This window comes from Rhinatrema bivittatum, chromosome 8 (assembly GCF_901001135.1).
Source record: "Rhinatrema bivittatum chromosome 8, aRhiBiv1.1, whole genome shotgun sequence".
Taxonomy (NCBI): Eukaryota; Metazoa; Chordata; class Amphibia; order Gymnophiona; family Rhinatrematidae; genus Rhinatrema; species Rhinatrema bivittatum.
The window spans coordinates 47,019,849-47,046,467 of NC_042622.1; the positions used below are offsets into that span (position 1 = coordinate 47,019,849).

Below are 26,619 nucleotides of genomic sequence, written 5' to 3' on the forward strand. Positions count from 1 at the left end.
GAAACTCCACAATACAGCCAGGAGCGTTATCATCCAAGCCACCTGGAACTATATCCAGAGGTTCTGCTGCCGCTCTAGGAATACTCACTGAGCCACCTTCCCCTCCAAAATCAAACACTCTACCTGAGTCGTCTTTACCCAAACCCACATCCAGCTGGGAAGAACCAGGCTTAGTGAAGTCAGAGGAAGACAATCATCCCTGAGCCTCCAAACAGTGTGGCACAAATCTGCAAAGAGAAAGACGATGTTATGGTCGACAGTGTGCTGAGCAGCGACCGGAGGCGTGCATCTAGCTGTTTGTTTGTTGTTTTTTTTAATGTGTTCAACTAGGCGCTCAAAAATGATGTGATCAACACTTATCTGCTTACACCTAGGCAGCCAAAAAATTAAACGCACAAAAGTTAAGCGCACAGTACCACTTGTGTGCAGCCGGAAACAGCGCTTAACATGGGCGCATAGGCTACAAGGTCTGGCTATGTGCTCAAAACAGAGTGTACAACCTGGGCGCACACCTAGACGGCACACACCAGATCGATAATCCTGTAGAGGGCAGCCTTAGTAAGTACACAAAAAGCCATTGCAGCCTACCACACGATGCACAGCGAAACGCCTCGGAGCGGGGCCTAGCTTGAGAAGGCTGCTCAACCCACCAGGCTGCCCACATTTCTTTATCTCCCACTGAGAGGGACGAACTTCGGACCGGCATGCTGAGCACGGAGACCGAGGGAGGAGGAAGCCCTACACAACAAAAAACCTCCTACCAAGTCTCTGTAAGTTTACATGTATTTTCTTTTTAAACTTACAGGAACTTAGTCGTACCTGGTTGAGTAAGAAGATGGTCTCCGGCTGCCGGGGGAGGGGGCATGTGCTGTCACCGCCATGCTTGGCTTCCTGCACCCAAGTCCACGCCAGCTGAAAACCATTTACCAGACCAAGGCACTCACCTGAGGGACCACAGAAATCACCTCAGGAATGCTCAACTGAAGGAGGAACCATTTGGTATCACTGCAGGAGAGTGGGTGAATTTATTTCCTGAATTCTCCTCTCTTTAAAATGAAGCAATCCCCAGTGGGGAGATGCACTTCCACCATCTGCTGCAGATGGAGAATACTGGTGGGCTGAGGTCACTACAGGGGTGTGTGTGTGTGTATATATATATATATATATATATATATATATATATATACATATATACATATACATATCTTTTCCTCATGTGTCCCTTTCACCCTTCCCCCCTCCTTTGTCTCGTCTACCCATATCCCTCCTTCCCTATATATTTATTTTGTTTATTGCTATGTTACTGAGTTTATGTTACAACTGTTACTTGTAAAGGCTATGCCTATATATCCTTGGTTATAAGTTATCTGTAAACCGGCACGATGTGCAAACGGCTGCCGGTATATAAAACAAAATAAATATATATATATATATATATATATATATATAGTGATGTCAACTTGCTTGGTCTTCATCTGCTTGTAGAGGTGCATAACCCACTTGTTCTGGATTCATTGACTGGATGCTAAGAAAACAAGTAATGTGTATAAGCTGGTACAACAAACTCATTTACTAGATCTGGGATGATTTAAATTTATCCTTTTCCTAGATTTGCTCAAGATACCATAATCCTTTTTGCACCCACTCCCCCATAATCAGGGAAAAACATGGCTGGGGATAATGATAGATTATTCAATAAAGGAGATAAAGGGGAAAAATAGTCAGAGGACCCCACACCAAATCTTAACAGTATGGAAACAATGGGACATCCCTTATGAATCCTAGCAAGCACTAAGGAGTTCGCTGAGTAATAAAGAAGTGAAGTGAGCATATATCCCTTAATTTGACACTCCTCCTATTTCCACTAAGAACACGAGGAGGCATCATCACCGAACCATTCCCAAAAGTCTGGCTGATGATTAATATAAGAATAAATCTGGAACATCCAATCCCCACAGTTTTGTGGTTGTTGCAGTGTGTGAAATTTAATTCTAATTTTACACTCCCCTCCCCCCCCAAGAAGGAATTAATAGCTATTTTAACAGAATTAATAGCTCTTTGCAACATTCCCCTTGCGGGGAATGGTGCAAAGAAGATGTTAGAATAAATACAGCAAGCATGGAATAACCACCATCTTCACTAGGTTTGCCTTACCAAGTAAAGACAACAGAAAAGGAGTCAATTTTTCTATAGCAGATTTCAATCTTTTTATAACATCCAAATAGTTGATCTGAAAAAGGTCTGCATTGTTTGCAGATACAATAATCTGTAAATATTTAAAATGAGTCAATGCCAACGAAAAAGAATTAAGACAATCTGGAAGCCTGATCTTCCCAATATTCAAAACCAGATTTGGAATAATTAACCTGATAAACTATTGTACTGATGAAGCAAAGATAGCAGCATAGGCGCAGTTTTATTAACCTGAAGGAAAAATAGAAGGACATCATTAGCATAGAGGGCAATCTTTTCATGAACCATCCAAACTGGAAACCCTGTATCTGAGGGTCTTCCCTAATCTTTTGAGCCAGATGTTCCAGAGCCAAGTCAAAAGAAGGTTGTGACAAGGGCACCCCTATCTCATCTAGTAATTGCAAATTAATCAGACAAACAAGCATTAATCTGGATCTGCATTTTAGGATTCAAATATAGTATCTTAATCTAGACCATAAATACATCAAGAAAGAACATTTTCCTAAGCACTGCCAACATATATCACCATAAGACGTGATCAAAGGCCTTATCTGCATCTAGAGAAAGGATCAGGCCTGGTACCTTATGTTTTTTAACAAATGAACAATATTTATTAGTCTTTTGGTACTATCAAAGCAGTCTTGTCAGAGTGAACAATTGAGGGCATGATAATTTCTAATCTCAATTGAGCATTAATGAGCAAGATGGATCTATATAGATGGCTTTTTCCCTTTTTTATATATCAGAGTAATAAGAACATCCAAAAGATGGCTATATGAAGGAACAGAAGTCCTTAAAAAATTAAATAACTTTAAATAGAGTAAATTCTGCCTGAAAATATTTATAGAAGTCCACAGGAAATCCATCCAGCCCAGAAGTCTTGTTCGCTGCTAAAGATCTGAGTGTTTACGTGATCTCTAGATCAGTGATTGGAGCAGCCAGGAAGTATTGGGTATCAGGGGATAAACAGGGTAGTTGCATAAAATTTAAGAATTGCTCAATGTCACACATATTAGCACCCCTGGATCTGAATATAGCCCCTTGAAAGGACTTCTAAACTTATCCATCAGCTGTAAAGGGCAATACCGAACCTCCCCTTTATTTCTAACCCCGGTTATCACCGTGGTCCTCTTGAGTTCTAACCAAGCCAGCCAAAAGGGATCCAGGCTTGTTCCCACACTCATAGCAATTTTTGTTTTGTATATTGCATAGACTTAACCTGAGTCTGAAGAACAGTTAGTTCAGACCTCACCAGGACCAGTGCCCTATGTACTTTCTGAGAGCCCTCTTGTTTATGCTTACTTTCCAGTTCTTTCAATTATGTCAAAAGGTCCACCTGCTTCAGTAGTCTCTGCTTGTTCAGATGATTGGTAAATGCTATAATGTAGCTCCTGAGAACCATCTTTAAAGCCTCCCATTGGAGCAGCTGGGAAAAAATCCATCAGCTGGGTTACGATATTTAAAATCAGCTATAGCCTCTCTGATCATACTGCCAAATCTTTGTTTTTAAGCATGGAAAGATTAAGTTTCTAACCACCCCTCCGGCCTTCTTTATCTAAAAAGATATAGTAATTGAAACAGGGTGGTGGCCTGACAAATAGCTGGATAAAATACCTCAATGCTTGTTGACGAGTTTAGAGTACAAAGAAAACAGTCCAGCCTGCTGTACTTCCCATGCCTGGGGGAATAATAGATATACTCACGACTACTAGGATTCCGTACCCTCCAGACACCTTGTAAAGAAAACATTTGTACATCCATCTGCCAACTCCTCAGGGAGTCAAGCTGGGAACTAGATAAACTAGATCTGTCCACTTTAGGGATAATATATATATTCCAGTCCTCAGCTATTATCAGTCTGGAGGTGTCAAAAGTACCCAACCATACAAAAAAAGACTGGTTAAAATCCCCCAAATTATCACTGGGCCATATACATTAACCAGAGTAATGTACTCACTAAATAAGGTCCCTCCTAAAATGATGTACCATCCCTCCGGAGTCTTAAAAGAACTAGTAACTTAAGGGAAGAGCCTTATAGATGAATATACATGTACCACAACACCTAGAATTATATGAGGATGAAAATATATATCACATACATATCTTAAGAAGCTTATCATGCTCTTTCTGATCTAGATGGGTCTCCTGAATAAAGGCTACCTGGGTAATTTACTTCTTAACAAAAGTCAAAATCCTCAATCTTTTGACTGGAATACATATCCCTCTAACATTCAAAGAAATAATTTTAAGAGAAGTATTCATTATTAGTAAAATAAATACAATACATCCAACTACCAAAAAGTGTAAAAAATGTAACCAGGTAAGACAGTAAACAATGAAAACATACTTTCTATGCCACAACTCATCCTATAACCAAAACTGTCCTCCGATTCGTTTTTACAAAAACAATAAAACAAAGAAACTCCCACCCACTACCCTATCAAAGCCACATTTCCCTCCTCTACCATCCCATAGGAGTACATTATCAAGACTGTTGGTAGAAGGTACAAGTACATAACACACCAATTGACTAGCAAGTACCCTCCACCTGAATATCCATCTCCCCTCTAAAATGCCACGCTCCCAAAAAAACTAAACTGCCCCCACATAATCTCAGTTCAATTCTGACACCTATAAACCCAAACAGGACAAACTTCCCAGCAATAAATGTCAAAACAGTGACTGCAACACAGGGACTACCCTTGCCCCCTAAATGCTGCCAGAAACAGGAAGATACCCAGGCCTCGGACATGCAACATAACACAAGCCAGAGAGATCAGCAGCAGCAGCCCTGAATAAAGAGTATAACGTGCAAAAGGTCTTATCAAAAAAATAAATAAATCAATCAATAAATAAAACAGTCCATTCGGTGAGCTGCAACTGTGCCCAGAGCTCTAATCCGCCACAAAAAAAAAAAATAAAACGAGCAGAAACCCAAAAGAGAACCTTTGTAGCCAGTGGAAAAAAAACCCCATCTCTGAAATATGTGAAGGTCAGTACAAAACATCAAGGCTTGCACAATCAGAAAAAAAGAAAAGATGGTGACAAAAGCTGGTTTTATCCAATGTAAGAGTCCATTGATCCCACACAGAAGGATAGTATAGGACAATGGAAGCCACTGCAGTCAGCACGAAAAATCAGTAGCCAAGAAGGCAAGCTAATATGCCAATGTTTTGCAGTCCCCTTGGAAAAGAAAAAAAGAAGGAATAAAAAAGGAAACAGAAAAACCTTGTGAGAAAGTCTTAGATGCTCCACATATTTAAACTTCTGTGCTCCGCTTCACCCCCATAGTCATTCAAGCACTGGTAGGTCCTTTCAGTTTTCATTGTGCAAGTGCACTCACTCCTTCAGGGCTATTTAAAAAAAGAAAACACAGCCCTACCATTGTCCATTTGAAGCCTTGCAGGGTAAATAAGCCGTAGCGTACGTAAAACCATGTTGCTGCAACTGATGCTTCACCTCCATGAAACTCGGCTGAGAATTTTGTATATCTTGAGAGAAGTCCTGAAAAATAAAAATACCGGTACATCTACCCCGATATTACAGTTCACCACAATGGTGTGCTGCCTCCATGATCCTCTGCTTGTCCCGAAAATTATGAATATGTGCTATAATAATTCTAGCTATTCTCTTATCATCGGGTATGGGAGCCAAGGCCCTGTATGCAGGATCCACCTTTATTTTGGCACCTTTTACTTCCAAGCCCCAGGAGACCTGGGAGCCATCTTGCCATGAAGCCAGTCAGGTCTGCACCTTCTGTATGTTCCAGGAGGCAATGATTCTTATGTAATTCCTATTCTTCAAATCATCTTGTTTTTCCTCCAAAGTCTTCATTTGCCGTACTAAACTCTCAAATTTTCTGCCCATAAGAAGTATATCCGTCACTAGGACACTCTCTTGCAGGTGCAGGCCTCCAATCCACTCTTCCTGCTCCTTCGACTGAGGATACTATCGGCACCACTTTTTCTATAACAACTCCAAGCCTTGAGTCAATTTTCTGTTCATAAAATTTTTCCAGATCCCTCTTGATACGATCGACTGAGTTTAAAGGGCCGGAAGAGCTATTCCAGGTTTCCTCTTTAGGAGCACAGATCTTCCTCATAACCTGTAGAAGTAGTCAAAGTAGCCATTTTTCTTCCATACCTGAGACTTTGTTGCGTTTTCAGCCCATAATCTGGTAAATGATTTCTTATTCAAATCTTTGGCCACTTTTGATCCTGAAGTAGCAACCATTATATACAAAAAATTATGATAAAGCAGGGGATCGGGTGGGAGCTGTGCCAGCAAACTGCTGCCTCCTCAGAACATCACATGGTCTCCACTAAACAGCCTATATTATAGGTAAGAAAGCCAATGTCCTTAAGTCCTTTTTGTGTTTGATAATTGTAATTTCAAATGTTTTCCGGTCTCGTGTATTTCTAAAGTTCCCTTTAAGTGGCATCCTTGATTGCGATGTCATAAGGGACTGGTCTTCTTTTGAGAAGTGCTCATCTACTGAGCAGTCATTCTGTTGGCCTCTGTAATGTTTTATGAAGATGGATTCTTATACTTAATTTTTGGTTTGTTTCACCAATGTAGCATCCTTCTTCACATATTTTTACATTGGATAATGTACACAGTCTTCATAGAGGAGCATGAATGTTAATGTTTTTTCTATGTAGGATCCTGCGATATGTGCTGGCACTATCTACATCATGGTGTTTTGCAAGATTGGGTGCCAAACTCTTCTGTTTGGCAAAAAAAACTCTGCAAGACACCTTATCATAAGTTATGCCAACACATATTACAGGATCCTACAGCTATCCACGTGTCTGCTGTGAAACCAAGATCCCATCCCTAAATCTCAGTCTATGCATGGTTTTTTCATGTATTGAGGACAGCAAGTTTTCTTCTACCAAGGATGATACAAGTCTTTCATGGTTTACTGCAAAACCAAGCATGCTTAATATATCAAGATATTTTATCCATTTAAGAAATGGAACAATAATCAAATTGTGAGCAGCTTTTTGCCTATAATCAATAATAAAAAAAAAGAGAGGTCACGGTCATATTGAACAGGAATATTCACGGCTCAGACGTAGTGACCTCACACAGACCTTGCAGAAAAGTTCTCAGAGTTTTCTGCTGATGCCCAGGTGCAGTGGTGGAACACTGTACAGTAAACTGTGTTAGATCAGATGGTCTCCCGAAAAATAATATTTCCTTCCCACCATTCTCCATGGTATCAACCTGGATTAATGCTGCTTAAAAGACAATGCTGTCGGAGGTGAAGGGGCCTGTTAACTTTCAGTGGCGAGAACAACTAAGATCCTGAGTAACCAGGACCAAGATGGCGGCGAGAGCGGTCGCTCAGTAAGACGCTCTTGAATGAATTATTACCTTAATCCAGATGACCGCCAAAAGGAAAGGCAAAATGCGGGTCTTCCCCACCGATTCGCCGCAGCCTGATCCTCAGAAGCGGATAACAGAGTATACGTCCACATTGATGGTGAAAGCGGGGGACGGGATCCCCGCTGCAGCTACCGAAGAGGGAGCTTCGGTGCTGCCTGGGGAGGTCAGCTTGAGTCCCCCGGATTACCGACCTCCACCGGCGCCTGGGCAACAGGCGGCTCTCCGACAGCAGGCGCCTCTTGATGACATCACTCCCTCATCGGGGGGAGGGGGGGGAACGCCGAGAGGGAGCTGAGGCGTCTAGTCCGAAGTTCTCCTTGAGTCTGCTGGGAGCAGCAGCTATGCCGGGCCAGGAAGATCGGGAGATATCAATATCTCCAGTTTACCCGAATGAGGAGGCAAGGAGCCTTTTGGAGATTGCAACCGGGAGAATTCCTATGCAGCCGAGGGAACAGGGAAGGGGTGAGTTTATTATTCCCCCCAAACCACCCACGGTAACATTGGATATATTGTGGGAGTTAATGGCTAGTATTGGACAATTTGTGAAAGAAGCTGATGCCAGATATAACAAAATGGATATTGATATGCAAAACCTGAAACTTAAGTCCATCTGCTGGATTGGGGACATAACCCACTGTCTGGACTGATCCAGGTACGTACAGGGAATAAGAGATCTTGGAAGCAGGATGAAAGAGGTGGAGAAAAAAACTTTACAAGTTCAAATGGTGGATGTTAAAATGATAAAAGATCTGGCATACCAGTCCAAAAGATTGGAAGCGCTTGAAAACTATAACAGACACTTGAACTTAAGATTCTTAAATTTTCCTAGTGCTTTAGGAGAGGACGTTCAAAGCACATTGAAAAGATTTTTCTTAGAAATTTTGAAATTTGAAGAATCTAAATTGCCCATCATAAATAAGGCCTACTTCCTTACTAAAATTGAAAGGAAAACTGAGGGAGACCAACTGGCTATTTTTGAGAATTTAACTGAATTTATTGAAAGTTCTGCTGTAGAGATATTGGCAGGGGTACGTTACTTGTATCATTTGTCATAGAAAAAGATGTTAGTAATGTTATGAAAGCATTCTTTCAAAATTCTTCTGAAACTTTTTTTGGCCAATTGGTCAAGATTTTCCCTGACTTTGCTAGACCCACCCAATTAAGGAGACAGGAATTTTTAAAATTGAGACCTCAAGTAATAGCCTTAGGCTACACTTTCTTACTTAGATATCCTTGTAGATGTCTAATTAAGGGTAAAGGTGAAAACTTTGCATTCACAGTAATTGAACAGCTGAAATCTTTTTTGAATGCAAGAATGGTGACCATAGCCCCACAATAAAGTTTGGTAATCAGTAACCTCTTGGTAATCATCAATTTGTTAAGCTAGTTAACTATAATTGTTTCTTTAAAAATCTCCCCTATGATTTAACAGGTCTCACTCACCCATGTTTCTTAGGAGAACATATAATGATGTAGTTTGAAAATTTGTTGGAGAAGTTATCCTTATATTCTGTATGTATCTCTTTATCTTCTTTTTCTTGAGAGTATAATTTATGTATACTTTATGAAAATTATAATAAAGTGCAAATTAAAAAAAAAAAGACAATGCTGTCGAAGAAAGACAATAGCGAAAAACAAAAACCCTGCTAAATTTCTAGCATTGCCAATTTTAACTTACAAAAACAGCTATTACAGTGGAAAAAAGGGACTATTTTTCATTACAGTTAAAAAATTAAAGTTGAAAATCGCTCTAGGCAGTTGTACAAAATTTTAACAGAGTTGATTATTCTAAAGAAAAATAGTCCCAATATTGTTCTGCCTAGTTTGTCATCAGATTTGCTGACTTTTTTGAAAACAAGATCCTTACCATTCAAAAGGAATTCCCATCACCTATTCCAATCCTGTTGCTGGGAAATTAGTATTGATCGATTCTGATGTTATTTATTTTAATTTTATATATTCCCCTTTTCACACTTCTTTCAGGAACTGTAGGTATTTCCCTATCCTCAGAGGGCTTACAATCTAAGGGGGTTTATTTTCTAAGAACTTATCGCGTGCGTTAGAGCCTAATGCACGTGAAAAGGGCCTTTTCGTGGCGGTAACATTAAAATTAGGGGGAGGAGAGGGGTTGGGGCAGAGTTAGGGAAGAGTCGGTGGTGGCACCGCTGCCGGCGATGTTTCGAACATTATCGCCGGCAGTAGCGTGAGGAATAGCACCACCTTTTACAGTGGTGCTATGCCCGCAATAGCCTGCAGCCGGCTGCACTGCAGCAGGCGAAATCGCATCACCGTGATGTGATTGGCTACAGGCTTTCACTCCCCCGCCCCCTTTAGCACAGGCTTCATCATTCCGTACGGAATGATGAATCCTGGCCTAAGTTTGCACCTGAGGCAATGGAGGGTACTGCCACTAGAATACATTTTCAGCTTTCAATAAAGTCTTGTATTTGGCTATAGCTAAGGTACTACAGGACATAAATTCCACCATCTCTGCACTTGATCTCTTTCCCTCTAAACTGATAAAAGATCAGAACTTGGGACTGGTTCACTTCCTGTCCTGTATTATAAAATCCAGTCTAGAGCAGGTCATGGCTCCCAAAAGGGAGTCAGGATTAGTCCACTTTTTAAAAAATAATAATTAAAAAAAGGATCAAACCCTATTGTTCTAAACCATTATAGACCTATTTGTCAAACTTGTTAGTGAAAATGCATGCACAGGTGTCAAAAACAGTTATACATCTTTTTTCTTCTAGAGATCCCTTCGTCAACTACAAAATACTTTAGATAAAAGATTTTACAAACTGTTATCCATTCCACTATTTCTAGTAGTCTTGAATGCTGTAATGTTCTATATTTGGGATATACTGTATATATTCAAAATAACCCAAAATAGCGCAGCAAAAATTCTCTTTAAAGTAAAAAAATGTTTGGGGAAATTAAGTGTGATTAGAAAGGAATCATTGCAGTCTGAGTGTGTGGGAGACTACGTTTATGTGACAAGAACACAAACTGTTCTTATTGAGAATGTATCAGATTGCATACTTGCTTCATTTGTACTGTGAACTTTTTGCATTTGTAGGGATGGGGTGGAGTTTATTATGGGTAAAACTTGTGAACCTTTGAGATTAATGTATAGGTGCTTTCATAATGTGTTTTGGTGATATTTTGGATGTATATGATGTGGTTTCTAGCGTTGGTTCAATAAAAATTGAATGAAGGAAAAAATTAGCATAAAAACATTTGATCACATGATTGTGTGTTTTATAGACTTCCATTGGCTATCTATCATCTATAAGTTCAAATTAAAGATCCTATGCCTGACAGTTAAGTGTGTGCATAATGGCCAACCACTATATTTAGCTGCGCCAGCTACCGGAACGATGGTCCTTTTTGTAACTGCTGAGACTGAAGCATCCACCAGTGGCACTCTCAAGAGCTCCAAGTGTCTTCAGGCAAAGGATAAAGCCTATCCATAGCCCTGCTAACCTTAAGGCCTGTCTCCCGAGTATTCCATTCCCTCACCACCAGGTCTTTAACTGACCTGTGAAAAGGGAAAGTCTTGGCTGGACCCCTCAAGCCAGTCATGAACGGATCCACATCCACATGCTTCTACAGACTTCAAGTGTTAAAAAGACTCAAACCTCTCCTATTTTTTCATGACTTTAGGACTGTTCTTCAATCCCTAATATTTGCCAAAATTGACTACTGCAGCTCTCTCCTCATTGGCCTTCCCAACTCAACAACCAAGCCCTTACAGATGATACAAAACGCTGCAGCGAGAATTTTAACAAGCACCAACCAGAGAGACCACATTACGCCCGTCCTCCGTAATTTACATTGGTTACCAGTCAGTCACAGGGCTCTGCACAAAGCTTTATCTCTAATTCACAAATCAATTCATAGCTTCCTCCATCTTGACCTCGAATTCCCACTCAAACTCCACACTTCCAACAGACCAATGAGAGAAACCTACAAAGGAGCACTACAACCCCCACCTTCTAAAGCTACACGACTCATCTCTACCAGAGACCGAGCTTTTTCCACAGCAGGTCCAGCCATCTGGAACAACCTACCTGCAGAACTCAGAATGGAACCGTGCCTACCAACATTTAAAAAAAAACTCAAAACTTGGCTCTTCTTACAAGCCTTCCCTGATCCTTCAAACTTTCACTAGACAACTACAACTACTCAGCATTGAATTTGGAACTTCGCCCCTTCAATATTCTCATCAGTTACTAGTCTCCTAGTATTTTAATTTAATACATTCTTAAGGTTTCTCTTTTTCCAGCTGAATTCAGCTTCCTAGTTCATGGTCCTTGTTATTATGTAACTTTCTTACTTTTCTGCTTTACCTCCACTAATTATAAAAAGTTGTTCCTTTGTTATGTTATGTTACACTGATCTACCCCTGTTCGATGTAAACCGACCTGATATGGTATTTAACCTTGAAGGTCGGTATAGAAAAATGTTAAATAAATAAATAAATAAAATCCTCCAGGTCAGCCTGCTCCTGCAGAACGTTTATTCTTAATTTCGCTAGGACCTGCAGGATCAGGGGCCCGAGTTCCTCCCTTTGAAACAGGCAAACCACCTTGGAATTGTCGCCTTCCATTGTCGGGACCTTTCCAGCATCCTCTTCCAGATCCTGTGGTAAGCGAGAAAGATCGGCATCGGAAGAACCATCCCCAGATGGCAATTCCTGATCTGACTCCTCCAAGGAACCCTCCTCGGTGGCCCCTACCCCCAAAGGACCTAGAACCCTCCAAATCCTAGTGGCCGACGAAAATCTGGACTTCTTCCTGGGGGGAGGTTCTTCTATCCTCCACTTAGGGAAAGGCTGCTCTGCGGCCTTGTGGACCAAAAAAGCTTTGTGCATCAACAACACAAACTCAGGTGAAAAAGGAGAGGTCCCTCAGAATCCTCTTCCAGAAGATCAATCTCCTCCTCCAACTGCCCCCTCCCCCCCCAGGCCTTCTCGGAGCTGAACTTGGCTGGAAAAAGCTTGGGCAGGAGATCCCTTCTCCCCGCTGCAGCCTTCTCCTTAGCGGCAACTGTATCCAAGATGGCCGCCGTTCCCATGCTCAGCGGGAACAGATTATCAGCTCCTTGCATCACAGCCTTCTGCCCACCAGAGTTGCACTGCTTCAAAGCTGCCACCACAATCCCTCCCAATGTGCCCTCTGCACTAGAGAGACAATAGGAACAGCGGCTGGAACGAGAAGTGTGTGGAGCTGTCTCTACACATGGTGCATCAGTACCCCTTCAGCATGGTCAGGACACAGCTTCGACCCTGTGGCAAGCACCCAGAGGGAAGAAAGCAACAGGAGAGCCGTAAACAGAATAAGCTCTGTTAAAGTTGTTCTCTTTACCACCAGCGACGAGGAGATTAAAGGCAAAGCAAACAGCCTGCTGCTCTTGATTTTCTTCTATTATATATTTTTTTTAACTTTATGAAAGATACAAAAGGAACAATTTTATCTGAAGTGCGGCAGAGGCTTCTCCCAATCCTCCTGGAGGTGAGAGAACTGGACCACCAGCTTTCACCTCGGGCGAAATCCAGTGAGCAATCTAGGGTCCCCAACCCCTGCTTGTCCACTTCTACAACCAGGAGGAATGGTCCCACCAGGACCTGTCAACCTCCTGGGAGAGAAATGTCTTATTTTATTTTTTCTTAGGTACAGAACTGCAGGTTTTGCACCTCTTCCATCTGCTGGAGACAGAGAAATACTGAGGAGTTGCAGGTGGCACACTGGGTTAAGAGGCGGTGCCTGCAAGACTCTGCTGGTAGGGAGGCAAAACCCAGCAGTCTGGACTGTTCTGGGTACATACAGGGAATGTGCTTTGGTTATATTTGGATGTATATGATGTGGTTTCTAGATGTTGGTTCAATAAAAATGGAATGAAGGGAAAAAAAAAGCAAAAAAACATTTGTTCACATGATTTTGCTTTTGATAGACTTCCATTGGCCATCTAACATCTATAAGTTAAGTTTATTACGTTAAACCTCTGCCTCTGGCTATTTCAGTTTCCAAGTTCACATGACCTTGTTTTATTGTAACTTTGCTTCTTCTTCAATGTTAAAGTTATAACTCCCCTGTTCCATGTGAACCGATATGATCTGATCTGTATCATGAATGTCGGTAAAGAAAAGAGTTAAATAAAAATATTAAAAATAAGTTCAAATTCAAGATCCTACACCTGACAGTTAAATGTGTGCATAACTGTCAACCATTATATTTAGCCAACGTTTTGAGGCCCTCCTTGCCTTCTTGTTCATTGGTTTCCTCTCAGTTAGACATGCTGGCTCTATCTCGACCTTCTATCATAAGACTAGAAGAAACCCACTGGCCTACATTTAGCTATAATGCACCACTGTTATGGAATGCACTGCTGCTGGTCATGAGGCAAGAAAAATGTATTTAAAATTTAGGAAAGGCATTAAGGCCTGGCTATTTGTGTAAGTAAGTCTTTGGATGCCAATGTACTACATCATCCACGTAAGGCTTCTGTGAGTTTTAAGCTAATTTACTGTTGTGAAGAGCTTACTGCCACTTAAGAGCTAACCTACATATAGTATTAATATGTTTTAGCTTATTTATTGTGTACTGATTATTTATGGTTGATATTCTTGTTACTATCGCTGAGACTGTATACATGTCATTTTTCTTGGGCTTTAGCATTCATCACCTATTGTAATGTACTTCATTTTTAGGGATGTGCATTCATTGCCCCATTCGCTTCAATGGTCCCCACATATCTAATGAATGGAAAGTGTGTGCATTAAAATGAATGGTGTGTGCATATGTGGGCGCCTACTACTTAAGTGCACACCATTCATTTTCACGTGAACACTTCTCATTCGTTAGATACATGCGGACCACCAAAATGAATGGAGCAACGAATGCTCATCCTTATTCTTAATCTTTTGCCATCTTAATATATATATATATATTTATATTTAAATGTCAAATGGAAAACAGATAATCCATGCTGCACTGTAAACCAACGTGATACCTCTGGTGAATATCGGTATAGAAAAGCAAATAAATAAATACATAAATAAATATTACATTTTAGTATTGTTAGCTCTGTTATGGTTATATTTATAATTAGAAAAGCACTATTGTATTTGCATTTCTCTGTAATTATGGGGGGTTTTTTTTGTTTTTTTTTTAAATGTAAGCCACTTCAGTGTTAAAATGGTTTTGCAGTATATCAAGAACAAAAACTCAACTCTAAACCAGTTCACTCAAACCAAGCTTGCATTATGAAGGATGTAAGGAACAATGAGAGATGTCAGTGTGTTACTTTCAGTACAGTCAGAAACTCTTGATTAAATGCGATTGACTGACTGACAGACATTTGATGTCTAAAAGAATAAGTCTATTGCCTTTTTTTCTTTTTTGGGGAAATAAATCTAGCTCAATCTTACCTTCATGCTCCTTTTCAGAGATTCCAATTTTCTTGATTTTCTTGGGAGACTTCATGAAAAGTGGAAAAATGGTCCTTAACCCCAAGATGTCCACAAACTTATGGCAGTTGTCTGCACCCTCGGGGCCAATCATGGCATGGTCTAATACTTTTAAAGCACTACTGCGAGACATCTTTTTCTCCCTGAAAGTATGCAGAGGTCAAATTAGAAAACATAGGCAAATGGTTTCTTGGATGTCTATCCAGAAATGGCAATCTACCCATCTGCTATGTTACTGGAAGGCTAATTAGGTTAGTTCAATCAAGCAGATGTAAATAGCTCTTACTGGATATCAACAGGGATGACTACTCTAGCAAATCACAATAAAAACATTGTTTTGTAGATCTAAGCTCTACAGTATTTTGTCTCCGAGGATTGAGAAGTTTATATTTTAAGACATGCAGTAAAAATGACTTCACATTTCTGGTTTTATCTGTGCAAAATTTGTTTAACAGGTCTGAAACTTCCTATCTTCTTAATCTACAGTGAGCACTTCATTTTCATGTTCATACAATTTTATTCCTTTACACTATTACAATCAAGTTGCATCAATCGAAACCACAAATTCTTAACATTGTAGCTGCTTGACTTGATTTAACTCAAAACAAGTCCTGACATATGCAAACTACAAGGGGAGCCAGATAAAACCAGGGCTCCCATTACATTTTTTTCATTTTTAATACCCTACTTTCTGAAGGGACAGAAGGCGTATGCTGAGTGAATATGCATGAATCTTCCTCTAGTAACTTGTGGTTGGTGTCCTATCTAAAACACATTTTCAGGGCATGTCAAGGAGGACTGACAGGGTGGTGTTTTTCAGATCCATGCATATCGGCGCCTGTGGACAGGCATATGCTTGCATTCTGGACAATATTTATTTATTTATTTAACAGTTTTTATATACCGGCGTTCATCGAAGATATCACGTCGGTGAACACTGAACGGAAACATTACGCCGGAGGCGTTTGACAGGAAACATGATGGAATATATGATTTTAACTTGGGTGAACAGCGTAATAAGAGGAAAAGTCAAGGTAGTAAAAGAGATATATAGGATATTTAACGGATAACAATGCTATATAATATAATATATACAGGATAAAGAACGACGAGATGCAATAGGGCTGAGAAAGAGGTGGGGACCTAGAATTGGGATTATAGGGGGGGGGGGAAGGGGGAGAGGGTGTCTGGGTATAGGAGGGAGGGATGCCGTGCAAGGAAGTTAGCTAAGGGAGTTTGAAGGTAGAGAGGCTAAGGGGATGTTGGGATAAAGGCAATTAAGTGGCCGAGGTGTAAATATTAGGAGTAAGCCTGTGAGAAAAGCCATGTTTTGAGCTTTTGCTTGAAGTTTTTCAGGCATAGTTCTTGGCGTAGATCTGCAGGCATTGTGTTCCATAAGACAGGACCAGCTAGGGAGAGCGCTCAGGCTTTGGAAGAAGCAAGATTGGTGAGTTTGGGAGAGGGAGTGCGTAAGGTGGCAAGGTATTGGTTTCTGGTCAGTCTGGAGGATGAGTGGAATTGTAGGGAGCCTCTGAACCAGTTCATGTCGGGGTTGTGTAGTGCTTTATGAATGATTGAAAGGGTCTTGTATTGTATACGGGAGGAGATTGGTAGCCAGTGAAGATTTTTTAAGACAGGTGTAATGTGTTCGTTGCTGCGTGTATTGGTGAGGATTCGGGTGGCAGTATTTTGCAGAATTTGTAGGGGGTGAATGGCATTTTTGGGTAGCCCTATGAGGAGAGAGTTACAGTAGTCAATTTTGGAAAAGAGCATAGTTTGTAGGACTGTGCGAAAGAGAAATGAAGCGAGAGTTTAAGTTTCTTTAGGGTGTGTATCTTGTAAAAGCACTCTTCAAGTGTTGAATTGATGAATTTCTTAAAGTTGATTTGATCATCTAGGGTGACCCCTAAATCTCGAACCTGGTGGGAAAAGGAGATGTGGGGTGGAAGCATGTGTTGTAGGGAGGGGGCGTGGGAATGTGTTGTCGGGGTAATAAGCATGAGCTCAGTTTTTGTGGTGTTAAGGGCAAGATGGATGCTATTTAAAAGGTTATTTATTGACTGTAGTGTGGATTCCCAAATGTTGAGGGCTTTGGGAAAAGAGTCAGTGATAGGCTAATTTAATTGAGTGGAACTTCTTGTTCCTCAATCAAACTACAGGTGTTATTATGCACAACAGAGGAAAATGACATACCAAGTCCAGAAAGTTTACAGAGGTACCAAGGATGGATAGAAATATAGAGCACGTGTGTGTGGTGGGGAGGGCAGATCTTTTAACCAAGTGATTAACGTTGTACAGAGCAATGTGCATTAATGATAGTAGGCAGAAGCAAACACTGCCAATAAATAATTAAGACACAGCAATATATTGAGAACAACTTTCAAGTGGGGAAGAGTAAAAACTATTTGGCCAAGTACTGTAGCGAGCTGCCATAAGCCATACTGTACTCGTTTCCCATATTTCTTCTGGGGGTAGGATGATGTGAAGGATGTTTAAGGATGCAGTAATTGCATATTGATCCCCTTTAAGAAGGCTGCAGAGAGCTGATCTCTGGAATATTCATGAAGTTTCACACTCAGCATTTTAAAGATCAATAGTTGCTGGATGGGACTGTCTTGAATTTGGTTTTCTACAAAATATTTATTTTGCTGCAGGGAAAGTAGTTGATCTTATTCTCATTCAGGGCTCATCAACCTGTCCATTGAGAACTGTTCTATAAAAAAAAAAAAAGAAAAAAAGAAAAAGGGGGATGTATACCATAAGTTAATTAAACAGCCGAATAGCTGTCCTATACTTAACCAGCTAACTAAGCCGAATAAGGCTAAATATCAGCACTTAGCTGGCTAAGTTAGCCAGATAAGTAGCTCCACCCCAGAATGCTCCATCCCACCCCTCACTTACCTGGCTGTTTAGCCAAATAAACAGCTGGCTAAGTGGCAGCCACTGAGCGCAGCCAGATATTTAGACAACAACATTTAGCCAGCTAACGGGCCGTTACAATACAGTGCGCTCCAACGGAGCGCACTGTTAACCCACCATTGGACGCGCGTTTTCCCTTACCCCTTATTTAGTAAGGGGCGGAAAATGCGCGTCCAATCCCCCGAACCTAATAGCGCCCGCAACATGCAAATACATGTTGATGGCCCTATTAGGTATTCCCGCGCGATTCAGAAAACAAGATGTGCAGCCAAGACAAAGGTAGGCACTAATTTCTTCAGGCACAGGGAAAGTGCACAGAAAAGCAGTAAAAACTGCTTTTCTGTGCAACCTCCGACTTAATATCATGGCGATATTAAGTCCAAAAGTAAAAAAAATAAATAAATTTAAAAAATTTGAAGTCGGGTCGAAAACACTGTGACTTTGTGTAGCCACTGGTTTTCTGCTCCTTGGTGGATACAGGATGAAAAAAAGCTGATGCAAAAATCAAATGACTATGCCACCTCAATGCAGTAGTTAGTATCAGTGTCAATGTGGCCATGAAAAAAAGAAAACTTCAAAATCAACAAAAACACCTAATAGTAGGCCTAGGAAACATTGAAAAAAAAATGGTCTCATGAAAAGAGAGAGGCAGCTGGTAGCAATTTACCAACTGTGAGGAAACTCTCCCTGGCGCAATGTGACCAGTCAGCCCCATGGAAAAAAGTGAAGCTGAGAATAGCTCCACACAAAGCTGTAATGCAGGACAATCCCTCACATTTTCAGAAAAGCTACTGAAACTTCTGGAAGCTGTATAGTTTCATATTCTTCATATTCTGTTAGGTAAAGTGGCAATGAATCATGAACAAAAGCCCTGAGTAGCAGCATAGACTACACATTTTTCTCCAAAGATACAAAATGGGAAAAGACCTTTAGTAAATAAGCCCCTTAGAGTGGATAATTTTGAGCAGTTCATGTACAGCTAAAGTTTTAGCCCAAATTTTCAAAGCGACTTATGTGCCTAAGTCCATTTTGAAAATTCTCAGGTTGACCCGGAAAACCTCCCAAACAGTTGTAACTGTTTGTGTGCACTTTTTTGCGCATACTTTCAGAAAATGCTTTCATTGGATGAGAAACTGAAAGTATGCATGTAAATTCTCTCTCCCCCTAGCTCTGCCCCTGCCCCCAGAATGCCTGTTGCTAGTGTAGGTCTAAGAACATTTTCAAAGCACCACTTATGTATGCATAAAACAGGATTTCATACATGCAAGTTGCTTTGAAAATCAAGCCCTAAGAATTGCCGAAAAACCTAATTAAGTGAGACTACAGAGACAAATGAGAAGGCTAGCAGCAAACACCAACACTTTTAGATACTAAAACAGCGAAACTGTAATACGATGGGTTAAAAAAATGCTCTCAGAACAAACATTATGCTGTCCTGTCACTTTTTAAGCTGGGGGCTTTTTTTAAGCAAAAAGCTGTATCAGCAGGGCTTACACAAGTGGTTGTGGGGGAGAGTAGCTTGTCTGTGCCTGGGACCTGATTCAACAAGAGGAGTAATGCCTGGCCAGCAGCCCTACAGAAAGGTTCCCAGACCCAGGTGCTGACTTATCTACGTACACACACACTTGTTTACAAAGCCCTATAAAAGTTCAGGGTCCTCCGGTGGGAACTTGGAGCCTCACCTGTGCACTGACGAGTGGTGCAGGATCATTCCCGTTGAAGCTGTGTGCCCCTGTTTTTCAGTCGCACTGGGGTTCCCTGACCTGATTAGTGGCAGGATGCTGATTTGGTATGTATTATAGTCATGGGAAATGAAGTATGTGTGCTGTAAATAAAGCTATATTTTCATTACTGTATATCTTGTATCATAGTGTGTGTGTGTCAGTGTGTGTGTGTTTAGTATTGTGCAGGTCTGCCTACCTCCCATTCGGGCATCTTGTTACAGAAACACACTACAAAACGCGGAGACAAACACATCCGATCAGCTCTCTTGCAGTCTAATGAATGCAATCTCCTTTCTCAATCGTGTCTTTATGGCTTCGGGAAAAATGTGGGAAGCGTATTAGACTGATTTATGTGAAAGGGTGAGACTACATTTGGTAAGAATTTCATGTGAGTTTGCAAGACCACCTTGTGTGGAAGAGCTGCAGGTAAGGTGGAAAATGTGCCAGAGTTCGTAGTTCACTCATTCTTCTTGCCGACGTAATTGCCACTAAGACGACGACTTTCCAAGTTAAGAACTTTAGAGATGCATTACCTAGCAGCTTGAAAGATAGTACCATTAGAACCTGCAGTACAATTTTTATATCCCAAGGTACTGGAGGCTTTTGTATAGGGGCCATAAGTGTAGCAGTCCTTTCATGTATCGAGAAATGCAAGAATGGTGCGATATAGAAACTCCCTCCTCTGAGACATGGTAAGTGGCTATAGCACTCACGAGTACTCGAATGGAAGATGTTGCGAGACCTTTTTTTTGAAAGGTAGTGGACGTAATCCAACATTAGTCAAGGTTCACATGTGATTGGATTTATGGACTGTTCCTCACATCATCTGGAGTATCACTTCCATTTAAAGGAATAGCTATGACGAGTGAACTGTTTCCTACGCGAGACTATAACGTCTTCAACTTCAGACAATAGATGGAAATGGGCTAGGGTCAAGCACTCAATTTCCTTGCTATGAGACTGAGAGAAGGTTGTAAGGGATGCATTAGTAGGGATGGATCCATCCCCAGGTTTCATGGGGGCTCTGTTGAAAGTTTAATGAGATATGCATACCATGCTCATCTTGGCCATTCTAAGGCTATCAATATCATCTTGGTTCTTTCCCGCATGCACTTCTGTACCCTTTTTTTTAATGAGTGGAATTGAAGGGAAAGCGTAAAGTAGCCCTCAGGAGCAAGAAATTAGGCTACTGTAGTAGCCTGGGTAAAGACAGCAAAAACAGGTTATCTTCCTGTTCTGTTTGGCTGCAAATAGTTCTATCCATGGTTGGCCCCATATGTGGAATAATTTATTTGCAATGGATTGAGAGCCCATTCATGAGGCCGCAAAACTCTGCTGAGTCTGTCCGCTTCCATATTTGTGATTCCTGGAAGGTAGATGCCCTGGAGGGTGGCCCAGTGGATTTTTGCCCAATTCCATATAGCTAAAGTTTCCTTGCAGAAGGTCCAAGATCCTGTCGCTCCTTGCTTGTTCGGGTAATGCATTGCGAAGTGGTTGTCGGTATGAATCATTATATGCTGCGAATGAAGAATGTCTGGAACACCTGGAGGGCATGATGCACCACTTTCAGCTCTAGGAGATTTATTTGGTAACATGACTCCCAGAGTGACCTTAATCCCAGTATTTTCAATTGGAGAAGATGCATCCCCCAACCTCAGGTGGAGGCATCTATAGAAGGAGGCATTGCCTGAGGAAGCAGTGATGAAAAAAGTTATTAACAATGTTCGTAATTTGCTCTACTGGTTGCTGGGAGTGTTGAGATTGGAGTGTAGAGGTTTCCCCCTCCAAGTCTTGTTATTTTTCCAGTGCTTCAGTGGAAGTCAGAGTCAAGAGAGCGCAAATGAGCTGGGGTACAGGCAGCCTGAAACCCTGTTTCCATAAAGTAGAAGGAAGCAAGGTGACCTGAGCACTTGGCAGAAGCTGAAGTGGCATAGTCAGAGATTGATACAGGGTTTTTGGTATCCTAGGCGATGGAATTGCTACTGCAAGAATATCCAACGGAGTCTGTCCTGCCATGCCGCTTGTCTAGCTTCTGGAGAAGTAGGGAGTAAAATAAACTGTGTCCCCAGATGAGCTTGACGTGGGAAGGGAATTAACATGAAACTGAGCTTCCTCAGTTCTTTCTTTGGCCAAGGAATATGGTTTCTCCTCAGGATGTTTGTGTTTCTTTAAAAGGGGGGGGGGGGGGGCACCACATGTGGCAGAAGTACGCTTGCCTGTTTTTTCTGGTGCTCTATCGGTGCTTTTGCCCCATTTTGTCAGTGTTGTGCTCCAGATGTGCCGGGCGCCTAAGGTGTTGAATTGCCCTTTCAGTTGTCTTTGGCTTCATAAGAGGCCTGTGCGCGTTATGTGCTGCTGTTTGTGAATTTAGCACTGTATGCGCCGTAGCATGCTCCATATGAGGTGGCGTGTGCACCATGTGCACAGTGCGAGACATGGGCATCCCCCTGTGGCGTCAAGCATGCTGCTTCGGAGCTGTGCGCGCCATGCTTGGTGCAGGATACCCTGTCACAGTCTTCTGCGAATGCAGCGCTTTTTTAGTGCCTTGCGCATCAGAAGTAGTGAGATCATCAGAGTTCCCTTGGGTTGAGTCGTGTGTTTTGTGCACCTTAGCTGGAGCAAGAAGTGTGCCTGTGTAGACTGGTTGGCGCTCCGGAGCATCAGGGCGTCATTCGTGGCCAGGGGAGGATTGAGCTGAAAGGAGGAGCTCTCCTACCTCTTGCAGAGATGACAAGGAGGCTGACAATTGGACCGAGGCATCTTCAGCCCAGAGTCGAACTATTTTTTCTGCTCGCTGTCTCTGTGCTCGGTGCAACATTCTGTTGCAATTGCATCAATTTGACTGGTCGTGATCTGGCCCTAGGCACAAATAATAGTTGTGACCGTCCGTGCTGGACATAATGTGGCCACAACTACAATATTTAAAGCCCCCAGTTTTCTTCTGTGCCATGGTAGCAATGAAAAGTGCTGTTGTGGGGTCACAACAGCACTGAGTGAGAAATATGGATTATATCTGAGAAAGGAAGTGAGAAATATGGATTATATCTGAGGAGGAATCAGAGAGACAGATTCCTTATCCATGTGAAAAGCAGATGAAAAAATACTGAGGAGACTACCATGCATGCCCAATGGGGCAAAAGGTTTTAGCTTTGAGATACAATTCCACCTAGTGCCACCCTGACGTCACCCATTCAGCCTGGCTAATTCAGCCTGCTTATAGACGGAAAAGATTCCTGTCTTCATTTTCAGGTAAACTGCCAATATTCTTCTTCCCCCTTCCCTCAGGTTTTTAAGTTGGGTTTTGTTTTTTTTTTTTTTACCAAGACAGTAAAGCTTTAGGCTCTGTTTGTAATGGAAGATCTCTACCAAATACAAAATACAGAAAGAAACATCAATGCTTGAGTGACACCGTGACTATCATTTCCTGCAAAGAAGAGGCACTAGACCAGTGATTCCCAACCTTTTCCTGAGAAACATCTATCCAGTCAGGTTTCAGAATTGCCATAATGAATGTGCATGACAGATTTGCATGCATTGGGGTTACTGATTTATGCAAATCTATAATTATGCATATTCGTTACAGATATTCTGAAAATCCAACTGGTTAGGTGTGCCTCCAGGAGAGGGTTGGGAAACCCTGGTCTAGACTGAAGTAATGAAAGATGCTGTAGGTCAGTATTGGGATGGAGGGGCAGAGCTGCACGAGTGTCCAATGGTAGAACATCAAGGCTTGTCTCAATCAGAGCCGAGATACACTAGAAGAGTTCTGCCTGCCAGCACAAACATTTCAATAGTAGTTTCTAGACAGAACTAAGGAGCACTGGAGGTGTTGAACAGTGCCCCAGAACTGAAGGAGAGGTCAAGATCAAATTACCCCCTTTCTTATTTAGTATGAAGGGCTAAGGGCTAGCACTTGGTTCAGCTGCTAGGACAGGTATAGTAGCAAAATTGGACAGAAACCTAAATTTTAAAAAACAGCAGAAAATGCTGCAATTAAAAAGTAAGGTTCATTAACACAGCTATAGAGCTGAGAGTTGGAACAGCTGCTATTATAGAACTAGCACTGGATTGCAGACTTTGCAAACTGCAGCACCCTCCATCCACCAATGCAAGGCTTCTTCTAACTTACAAACTTCACCAGATTTCAACGCAAGGTCTCCTAAAGTTAAAAAAGGACTTATTGAGAATAGCTTGTTTCAGGTCATGGCTCACTGTTTGACTTTTAACAAGTCACCTGACCATGTCTGTAGGTCACCAAACTGAGCAATAAGTGCACTGTGCAATCATCCACCAGAGTTTGACTGCACGGATTGTAAATCAATTGGCAATCCTATTTTTAATTTTCCAGGGGTATTTTCTAATACGCATCAGTAGGTTTGGCAGGGGAAAAAAAATCCTAAAACATAATGGGACATGACATTTTACAGAACAGCACAACTATGCATTTACATGGCTTGTATTTTACTGTAAATTTAAAAAGGGATACAGGAAACGGATAATCTAGCCCTGAGAATTTTGAGCTGTTGCCATATCAAGCATAACATCGCTGGTCTAAACTAAACATTCTAGGAAGCAATGGTTAAACCTGGCAAAATTTCAGAGGGCTATTCATAAAAATCTAAAAACGCTAACTATTTCCTATAGGGAACCCGGAACTCTGATGTAGCAGAAGGGGATGAGGCAAGCCTAACCTAACATGTGACAACAAACAGGTGGTCTCAGAGCAGCTACCAAGCAACTGGTCACATGTGGGGGCCCCCACATCACACAACCTAAACACTGTACATTGCCAAGGAGATAAAAAAAATATCAAAAATCGATATCCTAGATAAAGCATATTGAAACCAAAATTAGACTCTTGAGGGTGAGAATGAGATGAGTACCAATTCACTGCACATTAACTAGGAAGAGAGAGATAAATACAATAATGTTTGGGGATTCAGTAGATCCATGCGCTACTGGTTGTCTAGCATGGCTTCTTATGGAATGGATACTCTCACTTTGAGATACTTTTTGTTGCAATTATTAGCCTTGGTAATTATATTCACTCCCCCTTCTACCACAGCTAATCAATGTGCTGCCTTTCACTCAGAACACAAGCCCTCTTATCCATTGTCTTCTCTCAGTGCATGTCAGAGTCTAATTGATCAAACAAAGCACCACCATTCAAGGCTTAGTCCTTGGAACCACTTTACTCATGCTATATCGGTTTTACTTTGCGTATTATTTTATCCTTTTTTTTTCCAAACAGAAAAAAGGTGAAAGAAAAAATGCTGAGATTGTGCATGTGATCAGTAGTCCAATCTCTTAAGTTCAGAAAACTAATGTAAGGACATCTTCCCCCCCAGTAAATCAACATTCTTGGTTATTTGTGATCCGTGAGCAGAACAAGGACCCAGCACCAATTGTGCTGCCGTAAATAATGAGCAAGACATGAGCTGCCCCATTAATTTTTGGCTGGTTCACCTTCCAGCACTGAAGCTCCTCTCGGGGGCTGCTATCACAGCTGTCTTTTCTTGTTTAAATTCCAGTCTGTCCTTCACAGCTCCTTTACCATCCGCTTACAATAAAATAATAAAAAAAATCCCTAAGCGGCGGGGCCTGGGGACTTGTTCTCTCACTGGTGCAATCTTCCAGCTGGGAGACAGCTACAGACTGTACAAGCAAGTCCAGAGAAATGTCATGCAGGGAAAAAACAAACCAAAACACAAACCTTTATAAAACTGAATGCTCATGCGGGTGAAAGGTGTCACACTGCCAGCACCACAACTTAAAGGGTTTCATATATCCAAACAGCAGGGACAAGTCTCGCTTCTGTGGACACCCAAGACTAAGAGGAACATTATGCATATTCATTCAGTTCTGAATTTCTGCTATATATTGGCGACTAAAATATGATATACCAAGGAGAACTTTGTACTGTGGGAATTAGACAATTTGTCTTTGAAATGGATGACCTGCAGATCAACTTCTGGCTGGCTCACTGGGTTGACATGGAGACTGTGCCTTGGCAAGAGCATCACTGCTAACAAAAAGGCCGAGGTAATGAAACCCCTGCTAAAATCTAACGCACACATTAAAAAAAAAAAAATCAGTCCCTGCAGATTTCGGAAACTAATGACATGTAAATAGAACAGGAGTAAACATAAATAAATAAATATGTGCGCTTAACTCGACAGCCATTTTGCATGTCATTACCTGAAAATCTGCACTAAAAAAATAAAATCCGAAGCTCCCTAACTTCCCAAGTGGAATTTCCTCCCTCCTGCCTTAGCCTGATGTGGCCAGCCCAGGCAGGCCCTGCACATCCTCCCTCCCAAGCATGCTGAACCCCCTTCTCTCTCGCTCACCTTAACAAAATGTTCAGCTGGGCCCAGTGGGCCCTCCCTTCCCAGCTCCCTCATGTTAAAAAGAAAATAAATTGGGCAGAACTTCTACCCTCCAGACCCCCTCCTCCTCTTCTACCCATCAAAACAAACTGAGCTCTCCAAATCCCCAACCCACCCAGAAAAGACCTTACTACTCTGGATTGGTTCTTTCACTGACAGCTGACCATGGAGGGACCAATCAGACGTCAGTGAGAGAACAGCTCTGCTGAGGAGGTACGGTCTTCTCCAGTTGGAGTTCACAGATGAGTCGGTTTTGATGCACAGGACGAGGTTTTGGAAGGTGGGAGTTCCACTCCAGCCCGATCTTTATTTTTATTTTATTTTTATTTTTTTTAAGTAGAGAGGGAGGGGGCTTGGAAGACAGGGATGGCCACTGGACCGGGCCCGACCCAACCTGCCAAGGTGAGAGGAGGCGGAATGCTTGGAAGGGAAATGAAGACTCACCCAGCTGACCCACCTAACCTGAGCTGGCCTGCTCGAGTAGGGTTCAGTGTTCTCCTCTCTACCAAAGGAAGTTTAACTCCTGACTCTG

General features: G+C 41.7%; 1 protein-coding gene across 1 annotated transcript in view; it reads right to left on the bottom strand.

Annotated features, from left to right (window-relative positions):
• CTNNBL1 (catenin beta like 1) overlaps positions 1-26,619 on the bottom strand; it is a 274,155-nt gene that overhangs the window by 87,179 nt on the left and 160,357 nt on the right. The window contains exon 11 of the mRNA XM_029611822.1: positions 15,017-15,198. Within this exon, the coding sequence (XP_029467682.1) occupies positions 15,017-15,198 (182 nt within the window). The remainder of the gene's footprint in view (positions 1-15,016; positions 15,199-26,619) is intronic.